Source organism: Mastigoproctus giganteus, chromosome 4, assembly GCF_048544385.1.
Source record: "Mastigoproctus giganteus isolate SK-2022 chromosome 4, ASM4854438v1, whole genome shotgun sequence".
Lineage (NCBI taxonomy): Eukaryota > Metazoa > Arthropoda > Arachnida > Uropygi > Thelyphonidae > Mastigoproctus > Mastigoproctus giganteus.
In genome coordinates, this window is record NC_143578.1 from 23,279,637 (window position 1) to 23,300,909 (window position 21,273).

At 32.3% G+C, this 21,273-nt stretch overlaps 1 protein-coding gene across 1 annotated transcript in view; it reads right to left on the bottom strand.

The window, feature by feature from the left end:
- Positions 1-18,416: 18,416 nt before the first annotated feature.
- LOC150086470 (golgin subfamily A member 1-like) overlaps positions 18,417-21,273 on the bottom strand; it is a 222,044-nt gene continuing 219,187 nt past the window's right edge. The window contains exon 19 of the mRNA XM_090371410.1: positions 18,417-18,651. Within this exon, the coding sequence (XP_090227536.1) occupies positions 18,496-18,651 (156 nt within the window). The 3' untranslated portion in view covers positions 18,417-18,495. The remainder of the gene's footprint in view (positions 18,652-21,273) is intronic.

Genomic DNA, 21,273 nt, shown 5'->3' on the forward strand with positions numbered 1-21,273 from the left:
GAAAACAGGCGAGTGACCTACCAACAGATAGAGGATACTTTGGGCCTAAATGCACCAGCAATTCGTTCGATTCTGCAAGATCATTTGCACGTGAAGAAACTTTGTTCTCTCTGGGTGCCGCATCATCTGACTGAAGAGCAGATGACACGACGTGTGACTTGGTGCCGGGAGATGTTAAAAAAGTTTGATAAGGGACAATCTCGGTATGTGAACAACATCGTGACAGGTGACGAGACTTGGCTGTACTATTACGATCTGCCGACCAAGGCTCAAAACAAAGTTTGGGTCTTTGATGATGACGACACACCCGTAATTGTCAGAAAATCCCGATCTGTAAAGAAGAAAATGATAGCTGTATTTTTCAAATCGAGTGGAATTGTGGAACGTGTCGTTTTGGACACGCAGAAGACAGTCACAGATAAGTGGTATACTGAACAATGCCTGCCTAAAGTCACTGGATCTATAAAGAACCTGCGGCCAAAGTCAAGAATGGACACCTGGTACCTCCATCACGAAAATGCTCCAGCTCACCGCGCCAAAGCCTGCACCGAATATTTGACCACCACAGGACTGAAACTTCTCGAGCACCCTCCCTACAGTCCAGACCTTGCTCCCTGCGACTTTGCACTGTTCCCGCATGTGAAAATGAAGCTAAAAGGGAAGCGGTTTTCCAGTGATAAGGACCTTCTACGGGCTTGGGACAACGAGTGTGCTTTACTCCCTAGTGAAACTTGGCAGAACTGGTTTAAAGATTGGTTTCGGAGGATGGAGAGGTGTATTGAATGTAGAGGAAATTACTTTAAAAAAATTAAATAAACAAAGCTGTATTGCAAAACTTTCCTAGTGCCCTTTGTATATATAATATTATTATATTATATATATTATTATAAGTTGTTATATATATATATATATGATAGTTATTTTTTTATTAATAAAATTAAAGTTTAAAAGTGACTTCTGTAACCACTGGATGGCTTACAACACACTGTGATATCTCATATCAACATTGGGTTTGTAAGTATCAAATGTCATATCTCATCTGAAAGCACATGCTAAATTATATTACTTCCATATAATTCTTACCTACAATGTAATTTTTTTTTTTTTTTAGGTGCATTCACTTTCAAGTTGCTCCAAATTTATAAATCGAAAAATGAAAGACTTTTAAGCAGAGTGCTTGGAACTGTGTTACACCACTGTCCATACAGCACATTCCCTGCTTTTTTTCTTCCAAATGTAAACTAATTCAAGCAAGTAATGGGAAAATTCTGCACGTTGCCACAAAACATAATAAGCTGTATTTTAAGCTTCTTTGCTTTGTTTATTTTTATTATTTTTCTTTTGTTTGTTTTGTTCGATTACATACTGGCTATTCCAACATCTTTATGTTCCAGAGCTCGGTTGAGATTGGATATAGTGCACCATGCCAACTTACACAAACACCCTTAAAAAAATGAAATATATTTAAACTAACCTAACCTGTTTTTAATGCCAAACACAAATACAAGATGCAACACAGACTAAACTATCCAATAACAGTAACATGAATGGCAGCATTATGATATGGGAACTCCACATGAATCATAATGTTAGTTATAAAATAAAAAAAGTTAAATCTTTATTATTAAAACAAAATATGTGAACATATCTGTCAAAACATATAACATGTGAGTAAATATATACCAAAACATTGTTTCTAAACTTTGGTTAAGCATGAGCAAAGCCATCAAATGTCAGCTTTAAGTAAAACTGTAACTGAGTACTTGAAATAGAACATGATTAAAAATTAGGAAAAAACTAAACTTTTTAGAAAATTGGAAGATGTATTCAATTATCATAACTTTCCAACTAAATTACAAGAGTTGGCAGGTTATGTAATTATAAAGTATTTTGGTACCCAACTTATAAAGAATACAACAGTAACTACTACAAAATAAATGCTTTATCAACAAATGAAACTTTATTTCACTTTTCATACTGCTCCAAAATAAAAAACTTCAGAAACTTCTAAGCATGTCAAACTATATGACAATATAGTGAACTGAAAAAAGCTGTTCAACAGTGAATATTCCAAATAGTTACAAGGTTTGGTCTTTTGTTTTACTATACACATATATATGTCAAATATATTTTCTATCTTTTAAGTGGAACTACTGTCATATTTTTTTGCATTAAAATATACTGTTCAATTTTGTACAGTAATAATTCTTTTCTTTCTTTAAGGAAAGGAACAATACATCAAGATAAAGGCCACATGGTGTTCATTTAGGCTTTGCTATGGTCAGCACAGTAAAAGCACTTTACAAGGGCAGTTTTATGAAACTTTTGAATTTTTTTTTTTTTTTTTTTTTTGCTTTTAGTAACTTCAAATAACTTCCAAATTTTTTAAGATTACTTACTCCTAAACTGCTACATCAAATGTGAATGGAATTTAAACTACATATGAATCTTCAAAAATCAGAGGATCAAACATACATTTTAACAGATATTTGTAACGAAATTTTCATTTACATTACTTGAAATCGTCTTACATCTCTACAATGGAGTACTAACTATTAAAGATCAACTGACATATGCAAGTTGTACAGGAAATGAACAGTAACTATTACCAAAGATTCTATATACAAAATATTTACATTATTTTTCTTTAATTCTTTAATGGTTTATAAACGTGAGGTAAGTACCTCTACAAATAAATAAGGAATAGCAGTGGAACACCACTGTATCGAAAAATATATTACGTTACTTACATAATGTAATTCACATTTAATTACTAATAACTTGAATATTTTTAAGAAAAAATATAAGTAGTAAAAAAGTCATTAAGGATATGTGAGACAGTAACAAATAGTACCATGTAATAGGAATTGTCAATTTGAAAAATTACTAAAGTTTATTGTAGCAATGCAGTATAACAAAATCCAAGCACCAGCAACTATTTACAAATATATACATGGCCACTTACTAAGTCAGCAAACAGATATGTAACTATTAAACAACTGGCCAGTTCTTATATCTGATTTGTAAAGGAGCCTGCAGCAGAACTGTCACTTATCTCAGCTCAAAATACTCCACATACCCCCCCCCCCAGTGATTCCAATGTATTGAAACTTAAACATAGCAAAACATAGTTAAACCTGAATATAAAGATATTTATATCTCAATATTTACAAATTGAAATGAAAGGTAGTAAAGATTAACTTATAGTCATTTTAAAGGAAACTTTCCACTGTTAATTATGAGCCAATAAAATTTAAATAGAATTTAAACACCAGCCATCCTTGAAAAAATAAGTGAGGTAAGCTAATGAATATTTAAGTTATGAATTAAACAATTAAATAATTAAAAAAAAAAACATTTATTACTTATACAAACTTAAATATTTAAGTCATGCACATTTAATAAAATACCTAAACACAAAGTAGAATTTTTCAAATAACTATATTGAAACTTTCTAGAATTGGGCTTCCTGCAGCATGGATTCTTTCATGTAGTAACTTAATTTTTAATGTACTTTTCTAACTGCAGAAGTATTCACTTTCATGCTATACTATGGTAAAGGGCCAAATTGAAAAATCTTTCAAAACTTGCTCTCTTCCAGATTTTCTCAGTTTAAAAGTACATATTTTAATGTTTATTAAATAATTTATAGCTCTCAGCAACGCCAATTTAATATAATGACCTATCAACTGAGTGTAACATGCAAAACTTAATTTTCAGGTGAATGATACTGTGAAAGCTGAATTCAACTGGTCCTGCATTGTTGAACGATCATTTCAGTCAGCTGTTAAATTAATATATAACATATTTACATTTTACTTGCTAGAATGACTATTTCACAAGATTTACAATTATTATGCAGATAAATATTATATAGTATATTGTAACAGATTTAGTAAACTGGGATGTTTATTTTCACATTTTCTTCAAATTTTGACTCATGGAATACAAGACCATGAATAAAGATGTCATAAAATATATTTTGTACTATAACTGTAACTTTTTTTTTTTTTTTGGCTGATGCTGTATAGGCTTGCTTTCTTGCATCATATGCTTCTATTAATGCTAATTTGCGGTTTTAACCTTACCATATACACAATATCAATTTGCGTACTATATTTAAATCTGCTTGCATGTAATTCCAAAAATGTTTTAATGCTGTACATTCCATGAACCATAAGTTTCCAATAAGTCTGGTGACTCTCATTTGCATATTCCAAAAATGCAACTTTCTTCTACAATGCTGTAAGTTTAGTAAGTTTCACAATATATGAGAACTATCTATATATGAATAAAGATCATAAGTAAAAGTACTAATGAAATTTGCAGCCTAGCTCAGAGATTCCCAAAATGTGGGGTGCAACCCCCCCCCCCCAGAACTTGGTTTTTTGAGGATACGTAGTTTTTGTATGAAGTACCTTTTTAATGAAATATGGACAAATATTTTTTTTTCTTAAAATCATTCACCTGGTTGCCGTAGTTTAATTATCACAGTGCCATTGAATTCCAACTTAGAGCCCTGATCTTAGGGCAGCCATTTCAAACTCCAACCTCCGTATAAGTTGCAGCAAGAAGCAGCCACATCATCCCACTAATCGAGATATGAAATTATTTTATTTCAATCTTTGAGATTACAAGTATTGAAGTATATACCTAATTTATAAAAGTGTTTATACTCATAGCTAAATTTTTATGTGTAATATATTTATTTGCACTTTTTTCTGAAAGAGGTGAAATTTATGAAATATTTTAAGAGGGGTACAATGTATAAAAGTTAGGAAAATCTGGTCTAGCCTAACAAGGAAAAAAAAAAAAATTCGAAAACATTTTTCTTATATCCAACTCTCAAACTGAAGCAATATTACTAATATCCTTACTAAACAGCTTCAGAAGTGTTACTGTTAGTTTTGGAAAATAGCAAATTAGACCCTGCCAACAATGCTTAAATCTAAAATCATTAAAATTTTTGGTTACAATACGTTTCAACATGTGTTGTTTTTAAACTTCAGTACATTTTCTTGTAAATTATTTTTAATGGCTTCAAATTTATATCTGCCTTTTGTCAGAGTAACCAGGATATACTGCTATCAATGTATATTTTAATTACTTTTAATTTTTAGCATATTGGGCCATCTGTTATCAGAATATCTGTCCTCTTCAAAATTCCTCTAATATTAATTTACCTATTTTATCCTTTATAACAATTAATTCCTTATTTTCCTACTCTTGATAGTACACTCCTGATCTTTTGTGTATTTAAAGTTACAGTATTTTTATAATTCTGTTGATCTCTTATCATCCCAATTTATTTCATCTTATTTTCATTTATTCCTTTTAGACCTGATAACAGAACCCCAGAGTGGGCTCAGAAACATGATCCAATAGAAAGCTGGTAGACAATATTAATCATATCTGTTGTAGGGAATTTAATTTCCAAATTTTTTATTATTAAACTATATAAAATTTCATACAAACATGGCACAAGATGTGTTTTAATTTTAATTTAACTTTATGTACGGTTATTTGCATAGATCCCACAGAGGGAGTTCTCCCAACTATTGCCAGTCTGAACAAGACCTGCAGACATGCAGAGCAAACTGATAAAATTTTGGCTGGGAGCATAATCTGTTTATCTAATTTAAAATTTCTTTTCCAAATAACCACTGTAGCAAATTGCAGATTACTGAGTAGCAGTAAGAAAAATTCTAATATTTTCTGATTCAGAAATAGTGGCATTAGAATCCACTGATCAAAACCTATAATAATTCCATTTTGACAATAAAATATCTAATGAAATCAAAATTAGAAATATAACCGATACAATGAAATATAATAATCAAAAGAAAATAACAGTTTCTTTGTACTTTTGAGCAAAACGTTTTGGTTATTGCTAAAACTATTATTTAAAAAAAGTATCCATCAAAACTGACCATATGAAACCCCAAAAAAACTTCCATTTAGATTTCAATATGAATAAGTATTAAAAGCACTAAATTACTAACAATTATACTTTGATATATTAAGCAATAAGGTAGTACAAAGATTTGAAACAATTCAGTTCCAAATTTATTGAAACTATTTAAAACCACTTATTTATGAATATTTAATCCTTAATTACTGTTATCTCATATCCAGATTTCTATCATAAAATCTCTCTCTCGCTTCTGTCCCTGCCAAGTTATATAATAAATAACCTTTTCTACCACTGATAATCATAACACAAAAATCATGCACTTGGAAGAATTTTCACCACACAATATTACACATTTATATAACAGTTGTCTTAACTTCACAATATTCATTAAATCTATGGTATGTACACAGTGGGTATTATGTGGGTAGAAATAAGTAGCATTGCTTTATATATAAATAAAAAAAAATAAAAAAATAAATTGGAAATATAAGAAAACAATTTTGTCAATAGCAGTAGTCAAGTCAAAAATAGGTTGGGTAAATCCTTGATTTAAGCTCCTTTTGACTTTGGCAAACTGTTTTATAATGAATGCACTACAGCACATTCATTAAATCAACTACAAATAAATTAAAAACTAACATAAGAAAAAGGAAGTAAAGCTAATCATCCAGATGATTCATACCACAAGTTGTGCCAAGCAATATCACTGTTGGCAGGTGTAGATTTTGAGCAACAAGAGTGCCACCATACATAGTTTTTCAAACTGGGATGCATTACAACCTGTCTGAATATTTGAAGTGAATAAAATTAATATTCTAGGGAACTAGAAGGTCCAAATCAATGAGTCTAACTAGGTCACATTATCTGAAAAATTAGTATATGATAAACTTGCCCGACGATCAAATGCAAAATACAGAACCAATGAGATTGAGTATACAGTAGCAAAAACTACAAATCAAACTGAAATCTAACAGGACATATAACTAAATTGTAACTTAAAATGTATGCTAAACCAAAGTTGGTATTGGCTTTTACTTCCCTGAACCCAGATCAATAATACAACTAAAATAACTGTGTGTGTGTGTCTGTGTGCTATGCACAATTACATTTCAAGAATAATGGTTTTCATGCAATTTATGGATATTAATATACCTCCTTTCATGGTTTCCTATTTGCATATGTAACTAATCATCAGGCAAGGATGTACTAATTTTTTAAAAATATACCTTAGTAGAAGTCCAACAGATGGGTAACCTAAATCATTGAAATAAATTTCCCTGAATTTACTTTATTAATGATTTAGGTCTACTAATTCTATTAAATGAATAAATAAGTTACTTGCTTTTTTATGAGTCATAATGTCTTGGCAACCCATATACAGCATCATCTCTCTCTCTCTGCCCAACATGCTGGCAACAGGTTGCTTCCAAGGTAAAGAAACCAATTCACTGTAGGCAGCCTGCAAGTTTTTTTTTTATTTTTTTAAATTTATTTTCTCATACAAAGATCAAGAGGAGATTCTTAATATATAGGTTAGTCTCTCCTCTACACTTGTTCTAAGCTGTTAATGAAACAAATCATCAAAATTTTAATAAATCCTTTGCATCACACAATGAAGCATTTCTTTCTAAGATTTTTTGCATGTTTGTCATAAATAAACCAGAAGCCTTCGGCACCTACAGATTTCTCATTTTATGATAACCACAATTTTCTCTTATTACTGGTGATCAGTTGCAAGAAAACTGACAGAGTCAAGCTGGTACTCTTTCACAATGTGTGGGCCACACTTTCAGGACCCGAAAACAATGAAAAAAAGATAAATGTGTTTGATTCTGACTGGTTATGGGGCTATGTTTGAATTTTAAAAAATGGCTATAGAATTTTAGAGTTTTATAAGAATAAGCAGATACAAAAATGTCAGAAAATGTTTATTCATATAAGATAATTCATTCTTATTTATTTTTTTTAAACTGAAAACTCCATAGCTATTTTTTAAATTGAAATGGCCATTACTCTGTAACTATCCAGAATCAAACACATTTTTATGACCTTTTTCATTGTTTTCGGGTGTTGAATCAATCTTGAGAGTACAGCCCACACATATATGAAGCCTGATGATATATTGAAGTGCTTAGGAACTATGTGATTAAGCATAACAACTGGTTCTAGCAGAAATCCATGTTTGGTAAATGGAGATTTCTTGGATCCCACTTTCTCAATGTGATGTAACAACTGCCTACAACATATACACTCAGCAGCTAGTTTATTAGGTCATCCATATCATCAAAAGAATCAACCATTCCATTGGAGAGAGTATCATTTATATAAAGTAGGTTATCAGGTACCAAAGGATAGTACATCTGTGCAATTTGGGGAGCAAATGGGACCAACAGCATGACCTGAGTGACTTTGTTGTTACCTCTGGTGCAAGGGCTACTTAGGCTATATTGTGCCTCTAAGTGACTTTAGCCACAATATAATGCGCTAGTGCAATTATCACAGATACTGCTGCCCTGCTGGGGTATTAATTCACAAACATGATCTCACGGCAGGATCAGTGTCAGGAGTGCACCAAGAATAGTCCAACAACCAGACACATCCAGCCAACAGCAGTCCAGCAGAAGGACAGTTTTCTGATGTGAGAGGATGATACAGGTTGAAAATAATCATTAATTGTAACAGATGGGCCACAATCATCCAATGCACTGGATGATTGTGGCCCATCAGCGATGTAGTATAGTAGCAGATGACTTCACACCAGGTTCCACCCTTGGCAACTAAAAACAAGAAGCCATGGAAACAACAGACATAGGAACTGTGGAATCTGAAATATGGAAAAAAGTTGTCTAGCCCCACTGAATCCTGATTACAGCTGTTCAATCGTGATGGCAGGACCCGGGTAGGACAACAAGCATGAACCTATCATACCAGGTGTCAACACCAGAGGCTGTGGGAGAAGTTCAATGTGGGGGGCATTTTTCTGCAATGCGTTAGGTCCCTGATACATGTGGATCAGTGTCTGAATGCCACAGCTTACTTAAACATTGTTACTGACCAGGTGCACCAGTTACTGCTTACCCACCTGGTAACAGTTACTTCCAGTAGAATAATGTGCCATGTCACAAGACATGGATTGTTTAGAAGTGGTTGCAAAAGCATGATGGTGACTTAATCTTACTTCATTGTGGGATCTGTTGTTTGTTTGTTTGTTATTTGGTTTTTAGGAGCATTAGCAACTAAGGCCATATTGCTCCAATTGTGGGATCTCAACTTCCGGGTGAGTCTGAAGGATGTGTAACTGAATTGATCACAATCCAATCTGAGGCAACTGTGGGATGTGATCGAGTCTGCATAGGCCAGCATCCGTGTGAAATACTTGTGGTACCTTGTGGAACCATGCCCCACCCAACATCATAGATGTGCCGCAGACTAAAGGAGCAGAACTTGCTATTATGCTGGTGCAGCTAATAAACTGGCCAGTAAGTATTCTGTATATATTTTTTTGTTTTCTTTAAAAAATGAGCTCCTCTCAGGGATAGTTCATTTTGCAATATTCTATATTTGAGAAAGAATGCATTAGGTTGGATGATCTCACTGAATGGCTACTAAAGTTACCAGATTTCAATGATAGACTATTTATTTCTGTGAAATTAGATATCTTCAGATAATATCACAGAGCCATAGAAAGCAATAAAAAAAAAAAAAAATATATATATATATATATATATATATATATACATACCTTTTACACTCCACTCATGCAACATTAAGTCAAAACTCTGTCATGACCTATTCATCAATAATTAATTTGGTTGCAACTAATTAGTTTTACCATTTGCTAATACTCGAATATACCAACTAAGCACCAAAAAACTAAATAAAGCTTCTTTGGTCTATTATGTTATTATGTATAAGAAAAATCAATTATGCTAATAAACATTTAGTGAACAACTGATCAATTACTAAACTGGTAGCACCCAATTAGGTTTTACCATTTGCTAATACCCAAATATACCAACTAAAACCAGCACTCTAAATCAAGCTTCTATGTTCTATGATGTATAAGAAAAACTAAATATGTTAATGCAATAAATGTTAATATTAAAAAAAATAATAATAATAAAATAACATTAAGGATACAAAAGCACTCACAAACCACATGGCTAATGAGAAAGTGAATTTCCTGTGTCAGGTGATTTACAGAGTTTAGCAATTCACCACAATATATTTACTTAATTACATAACTTTACTTAATGTTGGCAACTTTTCTGGATTCCATTTTAAATCCTGCCAGTAGGCTAAAATAGAGCTGATTAAAGAAATATAAAGGTACAAAATGAAACAAAGTTTGAAAGTGACTACGGTAGTTTTTGAAAACCAAAACTGATCTTACACAAACTCCAAAAGAGAAAGCAAAAAAGAGGGTAGGCCTAAAAAAAAAAAAAAAAGGAACAATTATACTTTTATTACAATTGTAATCAATATATCACATTTTGTCTCAAGGAATATCCATTAATATAAATAGTTTATCCATATTTACCTTGATGGGGAACATTAGAGAAGGATCAGAATTAGGATCAGCAGGTAGTTGATTGCTGAAACAAACTTTCATCTGTTGTTGTGGAAGTTGATAGCTTAAATAAGTTCAAGGCAGAACTAAACATTTGGAATGAATGGATGGGTGAAATGGGAAGGCTTTGTTTTTTTTTTTTTGGCTGATGCTGTATAAGCTTGCTTTCTTGCATTGCCTCTACTAATGCTAACTGTTCCTTTTGTTTAGATCCAACCTTTCTCCTCACTTCCTGTTTCAGAATTGAATAATATAAAGCACAGTCTGTTCCTGTTTTAAAAGCTGCTCTAGTCACTTTCAAACATTTAATTTGTATCTTTGCATTTTTTTTTTTAACAAACTTTCATCTTTTGGTATAAGAAAAAAATCACTTTTAAACTATCCATGTATTCTATGATTTTTTCCTATTTTAGTACAAATAACTATATACAGGATGTAGAGGATAAAACAGAGAGAGAGATATAAATTTTAGCAAATAAGTTTAAGAAAACATATAATAAATAAATTTAGTTAATTTCAATATTTCAGATGCACTACAGAAACCAGTCTTAGGAGCAAAGGGGAGGCTGAAAACTTTGCTTCCTCTTTGGACAAAAAAAAAAAAATGTTGTCAGAAAAAGTTTAATAATTGTGTGTTGGGCAGAGGAATTTGTAACTTTTCTGGAAATTCAATAAACTAATTTTATCACATAGATACAGAATTTCCTTAATTTCTTAAGCTCCCACATAATATCCTTTAGTAATTATAATAGCAAATAAGTCAAACTCTAAAAAGATACAAGATATACTACATTACAAAAACTAACTGGCATGTTATTTTTACTTATTTCTTCTTTTTTTTTTCTTTTTTTTTACTGAAATGGTATCAAGATATTCTGCTCTAACTAGAATCATTAAATCATTTGTCACACATCACATTCACTAAAATTTTAAAATTAGCTGCTGAAGTTTTTGTGGATAGTGCTTGTGTATAAATATCACACATTAAAAGTAAATTACTGAATTTATTGGGGAATAACTTTGTATGAAAAGCCTTTCACATAATAATCATATTATACACAAGGTGTAATCAAAATTTTTGAGGGAACTGACTTTGTATTTGGAAATTGAGGTGCTGTAGCAAGTTGTAGCTTGTCACAACATGTTCAGAAACTCATCTAGATATAATAACACATGAATTGCTCATTTATCTGCAGTCAGTTTGAGCTAGTATGTTGAATAGAAGGTGTTTTATGCATTTTGCTGCATTTTAAAGTGAGTGATTTTATTGAGCAATAAATTTGCCTCAAATTTTGTTTCACATTAGGGAAAAATGAAACCCACAAAATGTTAAAAACAACTTTTGGAGAAAGTGCAATGTGATATTCAATGATTTTTTAGTTTTTCAAAAAGTTTAAAGAGGGCTGCTTTCTGTTGGAGATGATGCTTGCTTTGGCCACCCTTCGACTTCAAAAACCAATAATTCAATTGCTTGAGTTTGTGATCGGATCAGGAGTGACTGATGTTTAACAATCCATGAAGTGCTAGTGAAACTGGTATTTCTTATAGGATATGTCAATAGATTTTAACAAAGATTGGGAACACTTTTTTGCCAAGTTTGTGCCCTGCATCCTTACCATTGATCATAGAGAGAAAGCAAGTTCTAATTTACCAGGATCTTTGTTAGCATGCTGCTCCTGTTACTGACCCATACTATTTCTTCCATCATTACTGGTGATGAATCATGGATGCAACCTGGAAACAAAGACCCAGTCCTCTCAGTGAAAAACCCCATCTTCTCCAAGACAAAAAAAAAAAAAAAAGCAAGACTGTTATTCGAATATGAAAATTATGTTTATCATGTTTTTTGACTCACAGAACATTCATTATGAATTTATCATGCGTGGTCAAACAATGATCCAGGAATGTTACAAAACAGTTTAAAGAAAATCGGGTAGAAAATGGCCTTTGACCTTGCAATTGGGGTTGCAATGTCCCTGCACAATCAGCACTTTCCATTCAAGAATTTTTTAAGCAGCACTCCATCACTGTGGTTTCCCATCTGCTATACTTACCAGATTTGGCTGGCTCACTGCATTTTCTTCCCCCACCCAAAAGCTTTCAGCTTCCTCAAAAGGTTGCAGATGTGCAATGACTGAAGAAATTATTTTCAGAATTCAACAGAAGAACTATTAGCAAGTCCAAAAGAAGACTGTCAGAAATGCATCCAGAAGTTGCAGAAGCATTGCAATCATTGTATATAGCAGTGGTTCTCAAACTGTGCATTGCCATGCCTTGGGAAGGCACCATAATTTACCAGGGGCATTGTGGACAATGTAATAGTTTATGTAAGATTTCCATGGCAAATATTAAAAATGTATTAAGAATGCTTTTTTTCACTATTAGATATCTACTACTATTTGATCTGTATTGTTAATGTAAATAATTATAGAAAATATTTGGAGTATTTTTGACAAAGAGAACACATTGTGTTCTCTGACCGTATTCTTGGGATCCGTTACTACAAGCAATTGGTTCGGGTATTTATGTACATTATTTGACCTTGCATGAGTTTGAATTATTGTATTAACATATTAAAAAAATAAGAAATTGCACAATTATAGATGTTTTACTTCAAGGGAAGTGCCAGGAAAATTTTACAGGTCAAGGGAGGCATGGGCTCAGAAAGTTGAGAACCACTGGTATACAGTATCAATGAGATTACTTCAAGGATATCTATCCAAATAGCTGGTAAGCTTCAATTCCCAAATTAGTTCATTCCCAAACATTTTGATCACAGTTTTGTATGTTCCTTTTACCAATATATAAAAGGAGAAAAAGCTGCAAAACCTTAGTATATTAAATATAACATTATCACAGAATATAGAAAGATAAAAATTGAGATATATATATATATAAGTATGTATGAATAGATATATTAGATAAAGTATGCACAGAGGTGAAATTTACACATAGTGCCAGAGACTAGAGGGGCAAGGATAGTAGAAAAAAAAGTATAGTAGATGTATAAAAGGGGAAAGAATGTTAATATCCTAAAAGTTATGATGAATTTTGAAAATAATGGGCTGAATTACAAAGCCAATAGGAGGTGAGTGAACTGTAAAGTAAAATTATTAATAATAAGGTAAAATATAATACAAATAAAATAAAAAGGGGTAGAGCTGTCATCAGATATGGGGGGGGGACATTTTTAGATAAAAGTCGAATACAGGTAAGGCAAATATGCAGAATCTGATGTCAGCTAAAGTAAATATTGATACATGGTCAGGTATTTCATCAGGGGACTACACATTTTATTTGTATTATATTTTACCGTATTATTAATAATTTTACTTTACAGTTCACTCACCTCCTATTGGCTTTGTAATTCAGCCCATAATTTTCTTAATTCATCATAACTTTTAGAATCTTAACATTCTTTCACCTTTTACATATCTACCATACTTCTTTTTCTACTATCCTTACCCTTCTAGTCTCTGGCACTATGTGTAAATTTCATCTCCATTCGATGCATACTTTATCTAATATATCTATTCATACATACTTATATATACTTTTGCATCCTTTAATGCTGCTTTGCACTTTTAGGTGCATCTGTCATACCTGACTTATTAATTTTTCATCAACCAAAACTTTTTCATCAACTGAGACCTTTTTTCATCCACTGAAACTTTTATTTTAAAATTACATTTAATATATATATATATATATATATAAACTTTTTTTAATACAATGGAATTAATTCTGTTACTTGGTTGCAGAGGCATTTACTATTAATGAAAATTAGCGTTTTTATAAGAGTTTGGCTGGTTCTTAAGCAAATGTGCCACTTTTCAGTGATATGCAGTCATTTCTTTTACAATTGTAGTTGTTTTACATGCAAATACAGGAACCAATTCTTCCCTTATAATCTTTTCAAGCAAGGTTATAAAAACATAAACAGAACTAAATACAACCAATTCTGTTATCTGATTTCATTTTTATTGCTGAGTTGAAGTTGATTTCTTGATTCCTGGTTATTTCTAATCTTAGGTGCAAATTACATAAAATATTTGGCAGTGATGGTTAACCATTAGTTCATTAAACTTTATATTGTAATAAAGTATATATCTATAGTACATTATAGATATTGTTTGATGTTACTCAATGACAGATCTATAAGTAACATCAAAAATATGTTAATACACTTGAACTCCTTGTCTGGCAATTTTGGGAGATCTGTGCAGACTATAGAATTTTCCAAGCCATGACCTTGGACCATAAAAGGACAACTGACCTCTACTATAGCTGAATATAGTTGTTTTATAGTTGCATATTTTCTATACTTATCTTTATTTTACATTATGAAAATAAACAATTACTATACTGCATTTTTCTCACATTTAATTAATTAACACTTTTACTGAAAAGTGTATTATGTTGCATACCTAAAATGCTAATACACATTCTGCAATATATCTTGGAATGTATTGGCACTGAAGTGTCAATTATAATGCCACACTGTGCATTGGCATTTTCCCCCAGTTTTTCACATACAGCAGACTCTCAATTTACCGGGATTGGATTAACCAAGACACTTCAAGACTCCAAATTAAAAAAAAAAAAAAACCAACCAGAAATCATAAAATTAAAGTAATAAATATAAAGGTATAAACAGATGCTTTGCAAGTCGTAAATAAACGACAAGAAGTGACGTTATAAGTCATCATTGGGAGATTAGTGTGCCTATCATCTTGCAACCCCCGCTGTCTTCACACCTGCCACTCAAAAAGAAAAAAATAAATAATAAATAAATAAAAGAGACCAAATATCTAGTTTGTTTTAGTGCGTCGTCAATTGTTATGTTCCGTCGCACCGCAAAAGGACAAATTTTGTTTCGCTATGCATGTTAGGGATGTTGGAAATTTTTTTTATAGCAACTATTTTTTTTTTTTTGTGTATGTTTAGAAATCGCAAAAATGATGAGCAAACGCAAGAGTTGCTTTTAATTAAACAAAAACTTGAAATTATTCAAAAGTTTGAAAACAGTGCATCCGTTAAATCTCTAATGAACCATTATAATGTTGGTGACCAAACCATACGCAAAATTGTAAAAAATAAAAGGAAGCTATTCGATTTAAAATCGACATTGTAAAAAAAAATAAAGGGAAGGATCGTATTGGACATGCAAGTAGTGTGTGGTAAGTTTTTTTTGTGTTTTGTCTATCACCATACTTTTTACGTAGGGTGCTGAACATTTTTTGATACATGTACAGTATTTTTGTATTAACCGGGAAATCGATTATCCAGAAATTTTTTTTTACCATCTATCCTGGAAAATTGAGTCTACTGTATTTAAATATATAACAAAAATGCCAATGGTAATGAAAATTCAACATGGTAACAAATAAATTTATTCAGAACCAACTCTAAACTGCTCCTTACACAATTACAACAAATTACACGAGTTTTCCTGAGTTGGTTTTTCAAAATTTTATCACACCATGGAAGCTTCTAGATCGCAGAATGATGGCCTACAATAATTCTAGTGTACCAACATTTTCTTATTAATTAACATTTATAATATAATACAATATGTATTACATTACATTTATAATATATCACTTAAAAATATAAAAATAAATTCAATAAATGCAATGAAAATTGTTTAGTCTATAAGTATCCACTTCTGCTTGTTGATTATAAATGAACAGAACTTATACTTTTAAAAATTACTTAAAATATTCAGCAAGTGAAATTAATTTAAAATAAGTTGCCATTATTAGTGCAAAATACAATGGTAAGATGTTCATATAAATTCTTTATAATTTCAAAATGTAAAATAAAGAAAAACTGCCGCAAAAAAAAAAAAAAAAAAGAAAGTACTTTCTGAAATCTGAAACTAAATTTTCTCTTAGCATGCCCTTACAAGTACTGATCATAAATTACTCACACTACATTGCACTAAAGGATAATTGTTCTGTCATTGAGCATATTAAATATGTATTTAATATATTAATGAAACAAAAACAAAATGAAAAAAATCTGACACATATCCACTAAGTGATTGTCATTTCCAGAGCATTAAGCTTAATGATTAATCATTTAGGCAATTTTGAAAGCACACTTTCTTTGGTTAGCTATAACTGAAATTCTACACTGACAGTTGACAGATTACAAAACTGCTGCTATAGCTACACAAATAATGAGGATCAAACAAATAGTTATTAAATATGAAAATCTGTATATACAGCTATACAGATTTTCGCATTTAGTAACTGATCACTTGCTCTTTATTGTTGGCTTTAAGGTAAAACAAGATAAATGAGTTTCTGAAGAATATTCACAAACTCGATAACTAAACTAACAAAATGAAGCTTCTGGATAATAAATAGATAAGAATTGCTTAATTACAGTAATAATTGTTTTTTTTTTTTTTTTTTTTTTTTTGTAAATCAAAAATAATATGTATATATAGTGAAATCAGTATGAGAGGACCACTCAAAGCAGTTATTTTTATGGCTTAATTGCATATCAAGAGTTTTTCAAAATTTTTGGCTCAAGGATTACTTTGATTAATAGCAAAATTTTACAGATATCCTCTTCCCATTTCTTAATAAAAGCAAGTGTCAATCCTTACAAAAAGAAAAAAAAATATATTGCCATTTAAAATATGGTCCAGATACCATACTTTTGGAACCAAGTCATAAGAGATATAAGGACTTTGGATTTCATATTGTTCATATGAAATACAATACAAACAAAAAAGTTTGATTAATTTAATTACTATTCATTGTACCAAAATTCAACTGTCAAATGTAGATTACCAAGACAAACATACCGATCACCAACATTCCTTCCAGAAATGCCATGTATGAGAAAGATGAAACTACTGCAGTGATATAACAAAATAAGATAATATGCAGCATCAACTGAATCACATTACTGAAAATTATTTAATATAAAGTGACAGAGCAGTACTACATTTTTCTTATTCTTGATTAAGCATGTCTAAGAAAAATTACCAAAACCAAATGTAATGAATTTTAAAATATCCCAATATGTTTATTAGTACCCTGCCACAATGAAAACATAAATAAAAACAGATCAGTAATTTTGCAATCATGCTTTCATACGCCTTGCACTATTAAATAGGTCTGGACAGGTTAAGATCATTCAAACAAGTTTAAAATATATTTTCTCTAGGAAGTGGGGGGGGGGGTATAAGGAGTAGATGCCAAAATTAGCCAATTTCAATAAACAGTTCATTGAAGTGCTCTTTGCAACAGGTTTCAATTATCATTTATAAATCAGAAAAAAACAGAAACACTATGAAAATAATCCTATTTTCAGACTAACTTTTATTATTATGTTTTATTTATTTAACTTAGGGAAATAAAAACAGTGACACCTGTTAAACTGACTTGTTATACAGAACTTTTGCATCATTTTTCAACTAATAAAAGAAAAATTCATACATGATAATCGTGTAATGTTGATAGAATACAATTCCTGTGACAACCTAATATCAGTTATATACACTAGCACCGGTTGCTCGTACAAAAAAGCTGCCACAGGTGGTTTGACTTAGGATTAGTTGCCAATGTGACTTTTTGCAGAGGTGATCTCATGTCCTTCATATTATATACATACCTGAACTTCAAGTGATGATGCAAATTAAAATGCAGCATGATGCTTATTATTTCAGTTTTTTAGCAAAAGCTGCAAGACAGCAATAAATTAATGTACCAATTCACAGTAGGATTATAAAATTGTCTTAAAAACTTTTATATACATAATCTTGCTGTTCACAACATAAATAATGATCATCTTTTCTTTTCCCCCTTTTTTTTTTCATCCTCTTTTCTTTTTTTTTTTTCTTTTTTTCTAGTGGTCTAATCCTTGAGAGCTGCTGTGCAAACACTTCCAAGACTGATTGACAGCAGCTGGTAACAATATTCTTCCACTAAATCTCAGCCTAGATACTCTTAAGTAAACCAATACAAACACACTTTCCATAAGAAATCAGGTACTATGATGTAACAAGTGTTCGGGAGACAGCACTTCTGGGTAGAGGAGGCTTACTTCCAAACCATGACATCTTCCACTCTAATGTTTCTCTAATGGTCCTTTCTTCTTCAGGAGTAAAATGAAGCAAAACTGAGATGGCTTTGATGAGATGCTGAGCCTAAAAATATATATATATACATATTATTTTTAACCAATCACAAAGAGAGTTATTATAGCAGAGACTGATGTATCCAGAAATATCAACTGCTACAGAAATCGATTTCATAACATTACAAAAAAAAAAATCTGAAAGGGTCATATCTAGTCCTTCTTATTTATTTATTTATTTATTTAGAATGTTCTCACTACATAAACTTTTCACATTGATTTTGCTATGTTCTTTTTAGTGGTGAAAAAATTTTCTAGGTTGACAGATAATCTTATTTTCTCATTGTATGTTTTAAGACAGCATTTGACAAAGTAAGAGCTGTAAGTTATGTCCAAAATTTGGACATATATAACTTGCAGCTACCACCAAGGTTTTTTTTTTTTTTAATATATAAATAATTGTTAAGACTGTCTGTATGAACCTGCAAATTGTTTTTTAATAAAACCAGCAGTAAACCAGATATTCCTTTTTCTTAGCAGTAAATTATGGAATGTTTTAAGACTGTAGCAACTAGAAACATGCAGTAGAACGTATAATTGTAAATGCCATACATTTCTCCCTCATATTATGTTCTGCCTGCTGACTTTTCATATAATCCTTTCATGAGGATGTAAAAAGATTTACATATTTCAGGATCATTTTAAAATGTGTCCATTTATATACAAATTGACTTAATTTTTTTCAGTACTTGCTGCCATCTCATATCTGTATTTCCAAGTGATAGTAGGAACAATATAGTCCTTGAGGTTGTCACAGACATTCTCTCAAATACGCCAGACAAGCTGTACTTGCTACCTGAAAGTCTAAAATCCGATGAAACTGATATTCGGGTAATATTCAAGTCAAGTGGACCCAATTTCAGCAAAGTCCAGACGATCTGTGACAGCCAAGTTCTCTACTTGCACCTTCATGATGGTGGGACTGTTAGTAATCTAATCCTGGGGATTAATTTCCATGCACAAGCACACGGTCGGTGACTACTCAGGTGCGAACCAACATAAGCAGCAATACTAGGTGGTAAATGACTCTCATCAACTGGTGCAATACCACCACTTTGCTTATTGGAGGCTTGCGGTGGTGGAACCCATGTTTAGTTTCCAGAGCTAAGTTGCAGTCAACCCCTTCCCCATCTCTTCCATCATTCAGTATCACTCATGACTTTTGAGGTTATGATGAATATCATGGTGAGATCCAATCTTCCTTACATTTCGAGGGTACAGCTCTAAAACGGTTTTTTTGATTTTTTTTTTGATTTGGTAGTTGTTGGCGCATCGGCTTCTGTGGCCATATTGCACCTCCCAAGGTTTTTGCAGTACTTTGATCCAAGCCCGAGGCGGGAATCGAACCCGCGACCTTTGGGTTGCCGGGCAGGCACTTTACCCACTCGGCTAGCCCGGTCGGCTCTAAAACGGTGTTCACAGGCTGGCCACTAGTTAGTACACTGGACCGAACCTATTGGTAACTCTTTAGGAGGCTTCTGGATCAGCTAGTGTATAATCTTGCTACCTATACTCTGCCAGATAGTGACTGGAGGGAGTCCACGTAGTGTGTATGTGGGGGCATTGTTGAGGCCACGTTATGTCAAGGATCTGGGTATATTCTTACCATGTATATGCCATGTCCAAGAATTTCATTACTTCATACAGCATTGATATCACTTGATATCAATGGGTCAACTGTTGATGATCCTGCTCAGGTAGCTAACAAACTAAATGAATATTTTGCATCGACATTCACACATGAGGAGTTATTCAGCAAGGGGAATGCCAGAGGTGTATTCAACTATGGCAGTAAGCTAGAGAATCTTGTAATAACTGAGAGTAAAGTGGAGGAGAAATTGTTGAAGATAAACACAAGAAAAGCACCTGGCATGGATGGGATCTATCCAGTTATATTAAAGAGGCAGCAAAGGAAGTAAGCAAACCCTTAGCCATAATTATGAGAGCTTCCTTGGACTCAGGGGAGGTACCCATGGACTGGAGATATGCAAATGTGACCCCAATTCACAAAGGGGGATCAAAGGCTGACACAAGTAATTATAGACCTGTGAGTTTAACTTCTGTTCCCAGAAAATTAATGGAGACACTGGTTAAAGAAGCACTGCAGGATCATCTATACAAGACTTCAGTTATAGCTCGGACACAGCATGGTTCTGTTAAGGAGTAGTCTTCCCTGACCAATTTGATTGGATACTATGATGCAGGGAATAACTTTGATATTATATATTTGGATCATAGAAAGGCTTTTGATACGGAGGATGCGGAAAGGTCAGGGAATGACCACCGCATATCCCCAGAGCAATATGGCCTTAGTTGCTAATGCTCCTAAAAACCAAATAACAACAACAACAACAAAGGCTTTTGATACTGTTGCACATGGAAGACTGCTGCACAAATTGGAGCAGTGTGGCATTGGAGGCAAATTGCTGCTATGGATAAAGGGGTGGTTGAGGGGGAGAAGACAGAGAGTGGTAATCAATGGACACTGCTCATCGTGGACTAATGTTATTAGTGGAGTCCCTCAGGGTTCAGTATTGGGTCCATTATTGTTTTCTGTATTTATAAATGATATTGATGATGGTAAAGCTTAATGTCCAAATTTGCAACGATACGAAGGTTGGCAGGGTTGTCA